The sequence below is a fragment of the Leucoraja erinacea genome, chromosome 21 (assembly GCF_028641065.1).
Source record: "Leucoraja erinacea ecotype New England chromosome 21, Leri_hhj_1, whole genome shotgun sequence".
Taxonomy (NCBI): domain Eukaryota; kingdom Metazoa; phylum Chordata; class Chondrichthyes; order Rajiformes; family Rajidae; genus Leucoraja; species Leucoraja erinaceus.
This window is the reverse complement of record NC_073397.1, coordinates 22,385,291-22,400,766: the sequence shown is the minus strand read 5'-3', so window position 1 is coordinate 22,400,766 and position 15,476 is coordinate 22,385,291. Positions and strand designations below refer to the sequence as shown.

At 35.9% G+C, this 15,476-nt stretch overlaps 1 protein-coding gene across 2 annotated transcripts in view; it reads left to right on the top strand.

Moving 5' to 3' along the window:
* LOC129707400 (bactericidal permeability-increasing protein-like) overlaps nt 1-14,273 on the top strand; it is a 58,442-nt gene extending 44,169 nt beyond the window's left edge. For both annotated transcript variants that reach the window (XM_055652403.1, XM_055652405.1), the window contains 8 exons: nt 167-343; nt 2,556-2,615; nt 6,102-6,269; nt 6,358-6,425; nt 8,562-8,604; nt 10,228-10,291; nt 11,548-11,624; nt 13,004-14,273. In XM_055652403.1, the coding sequence (XP_055508378.1) occupies nt 167-343; nt 2,556-2,615; nt 6,102-6,269; nt 6,358-6,425; nt 8,562-8,604; nt 10,228-10,291; nt 11,548-11,624; nt 13,004-13,042 (696 nt within the window). In that variant the 3' untranslated portion in view covers nt 13,043-14,273. The remainder of the gene's footprint in view (nt 1-166; nt 344-2,555; nt 2,616-6,101; nt 6,270-6,357; nt 6,426-8,561; nt 8,605-10,227; nt 10,292-11,547; nt 11,625-13,003) is intronic.
* The last annotated feature ends 1,203 nt before the right edge of the window (nt 14,274-15,476 follow it).

Here is a 15,476-nt window from a genome sequence, read left to right as displayed (position 1 = left end):
TCTATTCAGAGAAAATCTCTCATTACAATATGGCATAGAAAATAGTTCATTTTATTATTGTATGATTGCTCTTTCACTGTTCATGCATTTAATTAATACTGTACATGTCCAACCCAATGAAGAAATATTATGCACTGGAAATTAACTTAAATCCAATTCCATTTAGGGGGAATTTTACAATCTATTACATCGTACCGACATTCCATTTTCTGCTCCAGCGCTGAACATTTTTTCAGGCCATGAGCGTATGCTTTACATCGGAATCTCCGAATATTTCTTTAATTCTGCTGGTTATGTTCTCAACTCAGTGGGAGGTATATCCATTAACATTACTGACGATATGGTGAGTTGAACATGATTCACATAGAATTATAATATCATTTCTATTTTAAATTGTATCAAAGACTTCAAGTCAGAATAAGAAAGTCTTTACTGTTACCTTACTATCAGCTAAATACTGAAAATAATAGAGGAGATACTACCTTGACTATTTTTAGTACTAATAGGTATAACTATTATTTTTACTTTTAATGAATCATGAATTTATTAATTTCATGTCAAACAAATTCAGTAAATGAGATGATAGATGATTCAAGGCAATAGGGGAAGAATGGGCTAATACGGTGTTAAATCAAACTGCATAAAAATTGACTCTTTGGGCCATCAAGCACATGCCTACCTTTTTGCCCATCTGCACTAATTCCATTTCTCCTCATTAGGACCATCCTTCTTTGGCTTACCTATTTAAGTGTTGGCCCACATGCTTCTTAAACACAATAACTATATTTAATTACATCACCTCCTCTTCATGTAAAAGAAGCTTACCGCTTAGATCCTCTCAGCCCCATTCTCCTGCCTTCTCCCCGTGGCCCCTGACGCCCTTGCTGGTTATGAATCTGTCAATCTCCGCCTTGGAAATGTCTATTCCACAGATTCACCACCCTTTGACTAAAGAAATTCCTTCTCAACTCTTTTCTAAAAGTACATCCTTTTATTCTGAGGCTATGGCCTCTGGTCCTAGACTCTCTAAAATCCTATTATTCTAAGAGTAACTGAAATTGCGAGGCAGAATGGTCTCAAGATCACTGAAAACAAATGGACGTTAGAAGATATGGAGCCAAATGAGACTGCGATCCCACATGACGATGGAGAAGTGTTGCACTGGACTTCATTGCAACCCTATGGGATGTCTTCAGCAATTTCAATAACAGTCAAATTACTGTGACACAAATATATGGACCAGTAACCGTATAAACACACAGTTACCATGTTGTGAAAATCACCATACACAATTGTCAACATAATTACCTTGAAGGTGGAATTCTGATGGTACTCTGATCATTTTTGGTTGGGAAGATGCTTGAAAGTCCATTGATATCTTTATCGAATAGAAAGTGTTCCATTGATGAAGATCAAAAACAACACAATTATCAGTTAACCTCACAGTCAACATGGAAATCTGATTTTCTATTTGTTACTTGGGACCTGGAGTGAAAGGTCATGAATAAATTTTCCCGAGTAGAAAATCCACAAATTTATCCTTTCAGCTCTAGACAAAATGCTTGGGCTAAGTTTGGTTTCTTATAACTAGATCGTTTCTATCAATGATCTTTTGAAATAGTTCTTATAGAATTTGAAATCTGGAAATCTTCCATTATTCTAAATGCAACAAAAAGCAAAACATACTGGCCTTGTATATATATACACAGGGCAGCCCACCCGATGCGTTAGTTAATCTTGGATGCCTTTTTCTCTCCTAATAAAGTTCTTGGAGTCAAGGAGTGGCTTTGTATTATATACAATTAATGGGTTAATGAACCTTAAGGGGTATTAATGGAAAACATACCATTAATGTAAAATAAACAAAGGCCAGTTCAAGTGAATGTTTCTGTTAGAGCTGATTATTGTGAGACATAACTCAGAATGTGTCTACTTTATATAATGCTGTTTTGTTTACATAGGAGGGTATTAATAAATTATATTGGAAACTTGCCTGGATTGAAATTGGAGCCTAATTTCACAAATACATTTCAGATGAAAGATGGAGATCATTGATTCTGAAAATGAAGGATTTATATTTATGCTTACAGCAACATGTTCCGTGTTAACTCGAGAATTCTCTTTGTTTTACATTACGATAAAACAATGAAAACAAAAATTTAATCTATAGTTTATTTCCATTACAGGAAATTATTTCCATTTGTGTTTTATCTTCATAGATTTAATTAACTTTTTTTTTTAAACATTTTATCATTCTTAAAACATTCTTCATGATTCACATGCTGTGTGTATTTAGGCTACAACAGCTAAAGGAAAATGATCTGGCAACTTTCTCAAACTCTGTTCCTTGGCTCTGAGTATTTTGATATACACAGGAAATGTATGTAAAAATTGCTTATAATTCACTAGTAAGAATTAAATCCACTGTGATTCTATTGACAAGTTACATAAACATTCAATAAATTAATTTAATTCTCTTGTTTTCTATCTTTTGTAATGTATGGATACTTCAATCCTGAAATGTAATAGACAATGCATATTTTTTCTTAATATAGCTTCCAGATAATTCACGCATACGCTTTAATACAGAAACCATTGGAACACTGATACCACAGGTATTATATAAATACTCTCAAATATACTTTTAAATTATATTAATATACTTTTCCTGAAATTATGGTTTAAAGAAAGAGTACTGTAATTATTTATACAAATGTGATCCAATTTATTATGGTATTTGGTCAAAGAGAGTTGTTTTTAAATGGCTATAGAAATAAAATTGACTTGACTTGACTTGACATGACAGTCCCGCCATTCCCGGGAATTAACCTCGTGAACCTATGCTGCACTCCCTCAATAGCAAGAATGTCCTTCCTCAAATTTGGAGACCAAAACTGTACACAATACTCCAGGTGTGTTCTCACTAAGGCCCTGTACGACTGCAGAAGGAGCTCTTCGCTCCTATACTCAACTCCTCTTTTTATGAAGGTCAACTTTAGTTCCTCACCTTAAAACAATGCCCTCTAGTCTTTGACATTTTTCCTGAGAAAATGGTTCTGACTGTCCACCCTATCTATGCTATTCATTATTGTATCTACCACCAGATCTTCCCTCAACCTCTGATGGATCCATAGAAAACAATCCATGTTTGTCCAATCTATCCATATGACTAATACCCTCTATCTACCTGTGTTGCCACTTAAGTGGTGCGAAGTGGTGTGAACTTGGACTCCAAGATACCTCTTTGCATCAATGCTGTTAAGGTTCTTGCCATTAACTGTATACCGTTTCCTGACATTCAACCTCCCAAAGTCCAAAACCTCACACTTGCTCAGGTTAGTGCAGGTACTAACATGCTACAAACAATGGTACATAGCTCAACAATACATACATACAGCGCTCCCTCAGAGGAGCTCAAGAAAGGCTTGAGAGTAGAAATCAATTTTATGTCTAGACTTAAAAGAATTGATGGAGGGGACAGTTCTGATGGGAAGAGGGATGCTGTTCCATAGTCTAGGTGCTGTAACCGCAAAAACGTTGGATGTTGAAAGGATGGAGCGACTGTGGAGCAGATACAACAATGACATTTAAGAATGTTTTCAATAGGCACATGGATATGCAAGGAATGGAGAGATATGGAGCACATGAAGACAGAGTTGTTCGGCAAGGACATTGTAGGTTGTCCGTGTGCTGTACTGTTTTAATCTGCATACTGTGTCAGCTTCATGGACCCAATTTATTCCCCATATCCTCAAATATTCTAAAATAATATGGATCACATCATCACTTTCATTCAATTGTGTCCCATGTCAGTGGCGTCATTTGCCAGGTCACTCGTAAAGTAGTCCAGTGGGACACAAAATATATTACATCAGCTGAATACCAAAACAGTCTAAATGTTATACTGTTTTAATTAAGAATGGAAAAGAACTGCAGATGCTGAAAATCCAACGCAAAATCAGAGAGAATTGGTAACACTCAATAACAGTCAAGGCAGCATCTGTGGAGACAGAAACTGGGTTAAGGTTTCAGCTCAGGAAACATTTCTGTTTCCTGCCTGGCCTGCTGAGTATTCCCAGTACTTTCTATTGCTATTAAGAACAACAGGGTTGGTTGATGCACCAAAGGATACCTAATATGCTTAAAAAAGAAAAACTGAAAAGTTAATAAAATTCCTGATATATGATCCTAAAGCCAATGCGACAAACGAGACACACTCCAGCAAATGATGAATTTTTATTCTGAAAAATATATGAATGAATGAATGAATGAATGAATGAATGAATACGTTTATTGTCATTGCACAATACTGTGCAACGAAATTCCATTACATCTCCTCCGGTTAAAAAAAAATACAAACACGACAACCATTGACACATATGTACTTATTAGTAAAATCATAAATAAGTATTTAAAAAGAATTAAAAAGAATTTGGCGGCATTTCTTGGAATTACATTTTGCTTCCCCAGTGTTCTCTGTTGAAATTAAGCTATTTTATCGCACATGGGTAGAAACTATTTTTTAGTCTACCTGAGACTAAAAAACTTTTTAGAGACCTGAATCGCCTCCCGAGGGTAGCAGAATGAAAAGGTGGTTGGCAGGGTGGGATGTGTCCTGCTTCATATTTGTGGCCTGGCGCAAGCATCGGGCCCTATATATATATCATCCAAGGAGGGCAGTTGAGCGTTTGTAATGCTCTGTGCAGTTTTTATAATTCCCTGCAGTGCCCTCCTCTCAGCCACAGTACAGCTAGCAAACCACACCAGGATTCCATAGGAGAGGATACTTTCCACGGCGCATCGGTAGAAGGACAGCATATATAAACATACAAAGGATTGTAAAATTGTAACTGCAATGTTTGGAGATATATTTTTAAAAATCACGTAAACACATTCAAAATAAAGGCCTTAATGTTAATATGTCTTCTATTTGAAAACTGCTTGTCTGATAATCAGTACAACAATAGTGACCCCTGTTGATCTAAAACAATTATTACACTGTCACTTCAAGCTGACTAAACTTACAAATGGAAGACAAAAAATGCTGGAGTAACTCCGCGGGTCAGGCAACATCTCTTGATGTTGGAGAACATGGATGAGTGACATTTTGGGGTGGGACCCTTCTTCAGACTCAGACCTGCTGAGTTACTCCAGTGCTTACTCCAGTGGTTTTTTATTTGTTAAGCAGCATATATCGTTCCTTGTGTTTAAAATTACAAATTACCCGTTTACTGCTATACTAAAATCTACAGCATTGAATTAGACTGAAAATTAATAGTTTACTATGAAATTATTAAATTGAAATCCAAATAACATATTTTTTTTAAATAGCTTTAAATAAATTTATGGAAAGATTTGGAATTAAATTGTTTTTTTAATCTTCATTCTACGTTAATGTTCTATTGCTTGTACTTGTGGGAAGGTGATGAGTTGGGGGTGGGGTGCAAGGGTGTAAATGCTGTGTCATACCTGTTAAACGCAACATTTTGCTTATTTCACAGCTTTCTCTGGCAAGAGGGACTGAAGATGTTATGTGATGGCAAATTCCAAAATATATCTAATTATATCTCTCTATCACTAGCCAGGCCAGATTTGATTACATAATAAATAATTTGTCTTCATTGATGTTGACCTTGTGTAGCTTTGGTGATGGACTAATAAAGAGTGCAATGTTTAGCAGATTTCTGTGAGGACCTAGTCAATGAGGCGCCTCCTAATGTTTGAAAAGTAAAATTGCTCCCTGAGCCTCTTGGTCAGACCAGGACAATCTAGCTCCCACAACCAGCAGCTTGACCAGCCCCATGTGATCTAGCTGAAAGGAATAAGCTGATACTAACCGTTAAGAATTGGCCCTTTAACTAGCACACGTAGAAGGTATTTTCTGCTAATTAAACTGTTTGCTGTTTGAAACCAATAAGGATTAGGTAGGACAGAGCTCCAACATGGCAGCACTGTCTAACTCATGATCGGCCTGTTCTGAATACTGGACACTAACTTGGTGCTTGTTAATATCCTGGCTGGAATGGTCTTCAACATGCTTCAACAAAATGCCAATTTCCAATCCAAATATAAATGCAAAAGTGTTCACTTAATCATTCTAGATGAAAAAAATGTATCCAGTCATGAAGATGAAACTGCAGCTTATAGCGGATTCTGCACCATCTATGGCTTTTCAGTCTGATAAAATCATGCTCACAACATCTGGAGATGTCTATGCCTTTGCTATCTTGCCAAATTCAACATTAATTCCTCTCTTCAATGTTAAACTGGTAAGTTTTGGATCACATATTTTAAAAAATGATTTAATTTACAAGTTGTGGTAGAATATAACAACTGAATCTTAATTTTCATTTGCAGAAGGCTCAAATCACAACCCCAGTTGGTATAAAAGATGACAAGATTACTGGGAAACTAACATTGGATAGGTAATGTTAGAACATATGATATAATACAGTAATTGAGATAAATTAATTCAATTTAATAAATGTGCTGATGAACTAATCCAAGATGCATGTACCAATTAAATGAGGGAAGCTGTCTTCCAGACTCATTATTCTTCACATTTCCTTGATATGACTTTTGTCCATCTGTTGTCTTAGAATGAATCATCCTAGATATGTTCAAAACTTCTCTTTGGCTATAGTTACAGTCACCCCTGGATCTTACCATTTCCCATAGCTACTCCACTCCCAATGTCTTGGTTTGTGAAAGAAGCCCAAAAAGACTAGAACTTTGTCCTACTGGTCTCTGCTCATTGTTAAAAAGAGGCAAGCTTGTTAAAATAATTGTTTCATAAATTGTGGCTTTATCTCATGAAATTACTCAATCATCAAACTAGTTTGACAACAATTGATCGATTTGAGTTTAGTGAGCGAACAACACAAGAGAGCAAATTTACTGAACCTCATCCTCACCAGTCCACCTGTTGCACATCTATCCATCCATATAATTATGGATCACCACAGAGTGAAGTTCCATGAATAGTCAGGAGTGTGTGACCAAATTCTGCTCCTACAACATTTACAAATTTGCAGATGACACCACCATAGTATCAAACAATAGCAAAATGGAGTACAGGAAGGAGATCGAGAGCTTAGTAGCATGGTGTCAAGATAACGACTTCTCCTTTAATGTGAGAAAATCTTTAAGCTGGACATCGACTTCAGGAAACAGAGTGGAGCAACAGCCAGTGTGTATTGGGAAATAAAACACTCTTTAAAGCGGCCAACAACTCACACCTTCTTCTCCCCTCTCCCATCAGGCAGAAAAAAGCTTGAAAGCAGGTACCACTAGATTCAAGAGCACCTTTTCATTCGCAGTTATCAAACCCTTAAACAGCCAATAAGCTAAAGATAAATTCCCTAATTCCCATAGCGACCTCGTGCATTTGTTTTATCTGTACTTTTTTTGTGGTTGTAACAGCAAGTGCTGCTATTTTTTAATACTATCTGTATAGCATGACTTGCCTGGATTGTATGCAAAACCAAGTATAATGGCGGTCTTTACGACGTTCTCAAAGTCCAACTTCGATAGCCATTACTCCACGGGGTTCGTTAGGAGGTATATTTTACGTACTCACGATATACTTAAGATAGTAAAAAATGAATCTTCCAAATGGTGTTTCTTGATTAATTGGTCTTTTATTGAAGTAGTACTTAGCAAAGAAATACTCCGTCACTTTCCGTTCTTAATCGCTGTTCCATTCATGTCATATAAATCAAATGAAAGTTTGTTCTTATAAAAGTATGTCGTCTCATTAACTTGTGTGTGTGAATGAATGGTAAAAAAAAACTCATTCTCATCCTTCTGAGACCCAACTGCCTCCTATGAGTCAGCGCTAGTCTAGAAATAGACACACCCCTTCTACATATCAAATCCCACCTACAAAATACAGATGAAGACTAAAATAAATTAAAATATTAAAACATGGCTATAATATGCCGACTAAAGTAATGGCTTCTACACCAAGTTTTTCACTGTATCTCTCAGTGACAACAATAAACCTATTCAAATTTTTCAGATAATAAAGCAATCTGTTCAGCAAGGTTGCTAGAGACAGGTAATATAGTTGTTCTGTAGTTGCCAAGCAATAATTATTTCTATAATAGCTTCTAAACACTTCACAATGACAATATTTTAATGGCCATTAAGGTAAATTAATTCGCATATCATCAAGAAATAGGTGAGTCAGCAAGAGTGGGGTGGGTTTTGTGTGCATGGGTGTCTGCATGTCTGCCTCTTTGTCTGTCTTGGGGTTGGAAATGATTGATGATGGAATGAGGAAGTGGATGGTGATCACTATCAAAAATATATATTTTGCCGCCTTAAACTCTGTACCAACAAAAACAGGGGCTCAGTATTCTATTTTGAGTCATTCAAAGGATTTGCCATTGAATCAGCACTAAATTCAGAATCCTAGGTAAGATCTAAAATCCTGGGTAAGATCTCTGATCCCTAATTTAAACTCTTCTGTTGTTTCATAAACTAGCAATAATGAGTCTGTTTCATGTTAAAAATAATTTTTCACAATGCTAATATATATTTCTGTTATTTTTCTTTAGTGTAGAATTATCTTTACAGAAATCTAACATTGGTCCATTTCAGGTAAGTATAATTTAAACTTAATTTGATATTAAACCATGACCTTTGCTAAAGCTTCTCCCTCCCACTCCACCATTATATTGTTTGCATAAATGAAGTTTCCAATATATATCTAGAAAAGCGATGGCAAATGCCCAACAGAAAATATTGAGATATTTGCTGATGTGACAGTTTTTTTTTTTTTACATTAACAGTAAATCTGGCGAGCAAGACTCCAGATTCATTCTTTAATTGTACTGATATTGTAAAGGTATATGATGAAAGTTATAGTCATCATTCAAACTCCAGTCGAACGTTATTTAAATTTGCAGCAATATTTATGGACCAACTTACAAATAGTTTGCAGCATTTGCCAAGTTCAAGACAAATCGCAGAGGATTATAAAATATAAAATATCAAATGTATTTCCAATCTTCTAACAGATTAGTGATTAACAACTATCTTTCCATTTATAAATTCACATCGAGCATGAATGTTTCAAAAACAGCATTGACAAGTAATGGATTCCTGGATGAAACATTTGCAGGAATGGGTAATATTACGCGTTACAACATATTCAAGAAGAAAAAAGAACATGGAAGGAGAAAAGCCTGGAGAAATGGGCGGTATTGATAAAAGATATAGAGAAACAGTATGTTGGGCCTTCAAAGACTAAACCAATTTCCTCAATTAAAGAATAGAAAGAAGCTTTTACTTTTTCATAATAACGTATATGATGAAAGTTATACTCAGAATGGAGTTAAAAGCCTGGCAGAAGAATTGAAAGATAATCTAAAGGTATAATGTAAAAGGAATTAGAAAAGATTAGCGAGGAACAAATCGATTGACAAATTAAAAACAAAAGGATGGATGATGGAATGGTAGGGGAAATTTGAGATAAAAAAGCGTAAAACTAAAGGCAGCACAGTGGCACCCCGGTAGAATTGCTGCCTTATAGCGCCAGATTCCCAGGTTTGATCCTGGCTCGGGCTGCTGTCTGTAGGGAGATTGTAGGTGTGGATTCCTCCCATCGCGCTAAAGATGTACAGGTTTGTAGGTTAATTTGCATCAATAAGTTGTAAAATTGTCCCTAGTGTGCGGAGGTTAGTGCATGGGGTGATCACAGGTCGGCGTGGACTCGGTGGGCCGAAGGGCCTATTTCCACTCTGTATCTCTAAAGTTTAAAGTATAAAGTAATGTGGAGGTAGAGAGCATAGCAGAGTCACTAAATGATTATTTTTCACAAAAGCGATTGGAGTTAACAATGTGAAAGGGAAAGGCACAGCAACAGGCTGCTGTACAAGTTGAGAACCTATTGTATTAAAGGAATATTACTAGCATTGTTAGAAGATTGGCAGAATGGCAGAAGGCAAAGAGTGAGAATAAAGGGGGCTTTCTCTAGCTGGCTGGCCAGTGACTAATGATATTCCGCAGGGGTTGCATTTGGGTCCGCCACTTTTCACGGTGTTTATTAATGATTCGGATGATGAAATTGATGGCTGTGGCCAAGTTTGCAGATGATATAAAGATAGGTGAAAGGCAGTTAAAACAGTTAATAACATGTGTAAATATAATGGTGATTTAATCAAAATTCCATATCTGTTGAATGCAACTGTTTTTCCTCATTGTAACATACTTTGTTCCCAGGTAAACTGTCTACAATCTGGAATTGATTTCTTGATTTCAATTGTTATTTTACCTCGTATTAATAGTAAGTACCTGAAGAAAGTTGTAATTTATAATTTATATTAGAGTCTTTCTACATTAATGTCAGCACCTTTCCCCAACATTATAAAAATCTTTCCATTGCTATGTTCTGTTGAAAAAGTAGTTGAATTGTAAAGACGTACTAAATTGCAGGTTCAATCTCACTACTGGACTGCTGCAGTGGCAATGCATGGAATTAAAGAAGTGAAAATCATTTAGGATTTCTACATCTAACTTTAATTGGACAGTGTTCTACTAAATAGAACAGCTCATCTTATGTCACTGTCAAAGCTCACTTATTAAAGGTAACCAGCAAAAAATCAATGGCTTCAAAACAGGGAGAGCAGAAAACTGTTGAAATAAATACATTTCATCAACGTTTGAAAAATCAATATATGATAAATTGTGCGTTTGTGGGTGCCAAGTGAGATTCTCTATTGTCAACATATATTCACAAAATTACATCCAATATTTTAACATAATGCTGGAGAACAAGTTATATCAAAGTTTGATGTTCTGAGGGGGGCGGGGGGATTAACATAGACGTCTATTAAATTGAGCCTCCTTGAGTTCCTGCTTCTTCGGGTCAGAATTTGCTGTGAACATAATGGAAGTGTCTCGAGGTAAAATCTGTGGATGTGTGTTTGCTGTTATGGCTTTTCCATATTTATGTACTAGATATTATTGCTGATGGAAAAGTAGTTGGAGAAGAAAACATTTACTCATCTAATTTAAAGTAAATCCATGCATTCGGAAATATTATCTGCAGGCACTTACCATTATGTTGACAGCAAATCCTGATCAAAAGAACCAGGAACTAAACGTGGCTCAAATTAATTGAATTCCATGGTAATCCCTTCATAACGTTGTTTTGATATATTTTCTTCCCCAACACCATGTTACAATATTCGATGCAATTTTGTGAGTATATGTTGGCAAAGAGGATCTCACTCAGCACCATCAAATGTATAATTTGTACATCAGGGGCAATGTATAATGAGGAGCTAAGGAGTTGCCATATCTAAACTCGCAATGCATGGTAAGGTATGCCAAGCATGTCAAAGCAGAATATCCTCCTTTTATTAAATATATTCACCAAAAATGTGTTCACAAATTTACTTCATTTCAGGATTTTAGGAAATCAAATGAGAAATATGTTGCTAATTAAAGATTTGGTCAAACCCGTTTATAGCCTATTATTAATTGAACAATCAAGCCTACAATATTTTAAACTAACATGCAAACCATTGTTTTATGCAGCTGACCTTGCCAAAGGATATTCACTTCCTCTGATGGACCATATCAAACTTTCTAACCTTATTTTGCAGCCACATAAGGTAATGTTTGTTAAAAAAATGCTGTCTCATAAAAAAATTATGAAAACTAAAGTGAATTACTAATGTTGGATTTCTGAAATAAATGAAGATGGTCAAAGTTCTCAGCGTGCCAGTTAACATCTTTGAATTTTAAAAGTTATCTTAACTTTCAGGTCATTGACCTTCCGTCAGAACACTAACAAGTCCAGATACATTCAGTAGCAGCCAAATATTCTAGCTATTAAATATGCATTAGTGCTCCAAAATAATATTTATAGCAAGTAAGTTGACATTGGTGGCAAACCAGCCCAAATATCATATTAGGAAATGCATTAGCTGGGGAACTGCGCAAGATTTCTATTTGATTTATGCAAGAATAACAAGAGAGTGGAACAAATCACCCAGCAATTTGTGGTGAATAGGAAGCGTATTTACATTTATTCACCATCTGAAGCTTTTTATCACAATAAAGTAATCTTCATTTTTTTCAATCATTTCTGAACCAACATTTCAGATATTGTCATTATTTGGTTGTTTTTTTTTTAATGTATCTGGGGATTGCTGACAAGGCCAAAATTTATTGACCTACCCAATTAATAAAATGTGCATCCCAAACCTCTGAAATCCATCTGGTGAAGGTATTCACACAATTCAGTTGGATATGGAGTTTCAAGATTTAGATGGGATGACAATGAAGGAACAATTATATACTTTTAAAGTATGAAGGCAGCTTGACTTGGAGAAGTCCAGGTACATAAAGTTGCCCCCATGCACCTGAAGCCCTTGCCCTTCTTAATGGCAGAGGTTGTAGATTTACGATACCTTTCTTCTTGCATTGATCATATATATTTTGTGATTCCTTGTTTCATAACCGTCTCACGTCTTTTTCTGATACTTCTGTGTTTCTTATTCAATCCTTTACATTTTGATTAGCAAATCAGTCCATATTATAGCTTTAACCTTTGTTGTTAGTACTTTAGCTTGGTATACATTAACCTACATTAACCAGGTATACATTAACCACATATACCACACAATTCAAATTGTGCTTCATTAAGCAACATTAAGTGTAATTTAGTTGGAATGAATGTATCTGACTTTGGTTCCACCTTTTTATTGCAATTATTTATTTACTGCAACTACTTGAACACTGTGATTTTATTTTTAATTTTCCTGTATTTGTTTTTCTAGATCATTAAATATCATAAAAGTTATGAATGTATTTTTCTTAAAATTAATGAAAATGTGTGCAATTCATTAGTACAATATATATATGCATTTGTGAAATATTTACACCAACAACTGTGATGGATGCTTTCAAGGTGATTAAAATGTGTGTGTGATAAGTAAATACATTATTATTTCATGTGCTTAATGTTTTTTTCTTCTTTATACTTTAGAACTTCCTTATGTTTGCCACAGATATCACCTATTATTAAACATCAACAAATTTGTATAATGATGCCGAATGGTCATTAATTGAAACACCATGGAGATATTATTTAAATCTTCCTTTACAATCATGTTTATTGTAAGCACTTCTTCATTATCTTTCATGAGCCACAATTAAACACATTAATATTTTACTGCAATTATGAAGGAAAGAAGGTGGATAATAAATGTGCCTGTGGTGTACTGCAAGCATATATTTTTGGAATAAGAAATGAATCATGTTCCATTTTTGAAATGCAAAATAAAAGATAGAAATATTTGATTTTGATTTTAGATGTATGTTACGATTTAATTGACTTCTATTGATTCACTATATTAAATACAGTATCAAGCACAACCCGTGGCTTCTTGCTAGGGCCAAAGCTATTTGCTTCCATAATTAGTTAGGAAATACAGTTTGCAAACCAGCATTACCTGAAATTGGAGAATTCAATATTCATACCATTTGTTTATAGACTACCCAGGCAGAATATAAAGTGATATTCCTCCAGTTTGCATTTAGCCTCACCCTGAGGCTGGAGGGGCTGAGGACAGTTATGTTGATGTCGGAATGGGAACTATCTATGATCATGTGCCAACGCAGATTTTCAAAGTGATGCAATACCTTCAGAGCCATCCAGTTAGCATGTGGGTGTGAAAAGTTAGAAATAAAACACGAATGTGCTAAAACTGTGAGAAACAAAGCAAACAATTGTTGGATATCTGAAATAATTGAAAATGCTAGAAATATGTTGCAGATCAGGCAGCATAATTGGAAAGAAAAAGACCACATTAACATTCCAGATATATGACCACACACCAGAACTGGTTACTGCTGACACTGACACACTGATTGTAGAAAACTCAATATTGAATGCTTGGGCAAAAAATTAGTTGGTTTCAGGTTGATCACCCTCGAAGTTAGAGTTTAATTTGAAACAGTGGAGGAGTGAAACAATGACAGAGAGATCAGAGTGAGAGTAGGGCAGAGAATTAAAATGATATTTGACGGTTCTCACATTAACATGAGGTCTGCACAGAGATATTCTATTAAGCGGTTCATTCAATCTGCAGTCTGAAGAAGGGTTTCGGCCCGAAACGTTGCCTATTTCCTTCGCTCGATAGATCCTGCTGCACCCGCTGAGTTTCTCCAGCATTTTTGTGTACCTTCATTCAATCTGCATTTGGTTTGCAGAGCAGACCAAAAGGCAGAAGAGCCCACATCATGAGCAGCAAATACAATACTTGCAATACAATATTTGAAAGATATGTAAATGAACTGTTGCTTAATCTAGAAGGACTGCTTGCGACATTGGTAAAATGTAAAAGGCTAGGTCTTGCATTTCCTGGTGTTGCGTGGGAAACTGCAGTGAGAATGGGATTGGTGGCAAGCTGAACCAGCGAGTTGACATGGGAAAAATGATTTCAGAGTGAAGAAAAGGGGGAAGATGTGTCTTGTGAAATCTTGATTGATTGAAAGATGCATAATGGAACAGGCCTTTTGGCCCACTCCGACTACTGATCACTCATTCACACAATTTCGATATTATCCTACTTTCTCGTGCATTCCCTACACACAAGGAGCAATTTACAGAGGCCAATTAACCTACAAACCTGCACGTCTTTGGTTCATATGCGGAAACCAGACCACCCGGAGGAAACCCACGCATTAACAGGAAGAATAAGCAAATTCCACACAGACAGCACACAAGGTCATGATTGAACCTGGGTCTCTGGCTCAGTGAGGCAACATTTCTCCCAGTTGCACCACTGTGTAATAATGCAGATACTTTCATCTTTATCCATGATATACTGCATCTACCATGTTGAAGGTTATGGAAATTACAGAGTGTGATCCATTGCCTGAAATCATGTGATCCATGTGAATGCTGCTGGGTGGAAGGTAAGGCCATGAGAAATTGCCTGGAAGGAGAGTAAAATCAGAAAAACAGCAAATAAAGGAGGTACAGGTAAGAATTGTGGCAATTATGGGACAGAGGGAGCAACAGTCAAGAAAAAGGGAAGACTTGGTCATCCGATGTCAGACCATATCGTTTTTCTCTCTATTGTCCTCCTCTCCTACAGTTTAATAAACATTTTCCGAAATGTAACATAAGGTGATCAACTTGAAATCTTAACATTTCTTTATCCAAAGATGCTGAGTTTTTCTCATATTTCCATATGGTGATTGGAGGTCTTTGGGCTGGCTTTCAGAACAACCACAACGGCCCCATTCCTCATTCTACTTTCCTGTAACATTTTCTCTCACTATCAATCACTGCCCTCGACCTCACTGCTCCTATTTATAAAAAGGCCAATTTTCAATTAATCAAATAACATGACTTTGGAATGTGGGATGGAAATGGAATATGCGCCTTGTCTACACAGCTAGTACCAGCAATAAGGACTGAAACCTGATGACTAGTGCTGAAAAGAAACAGC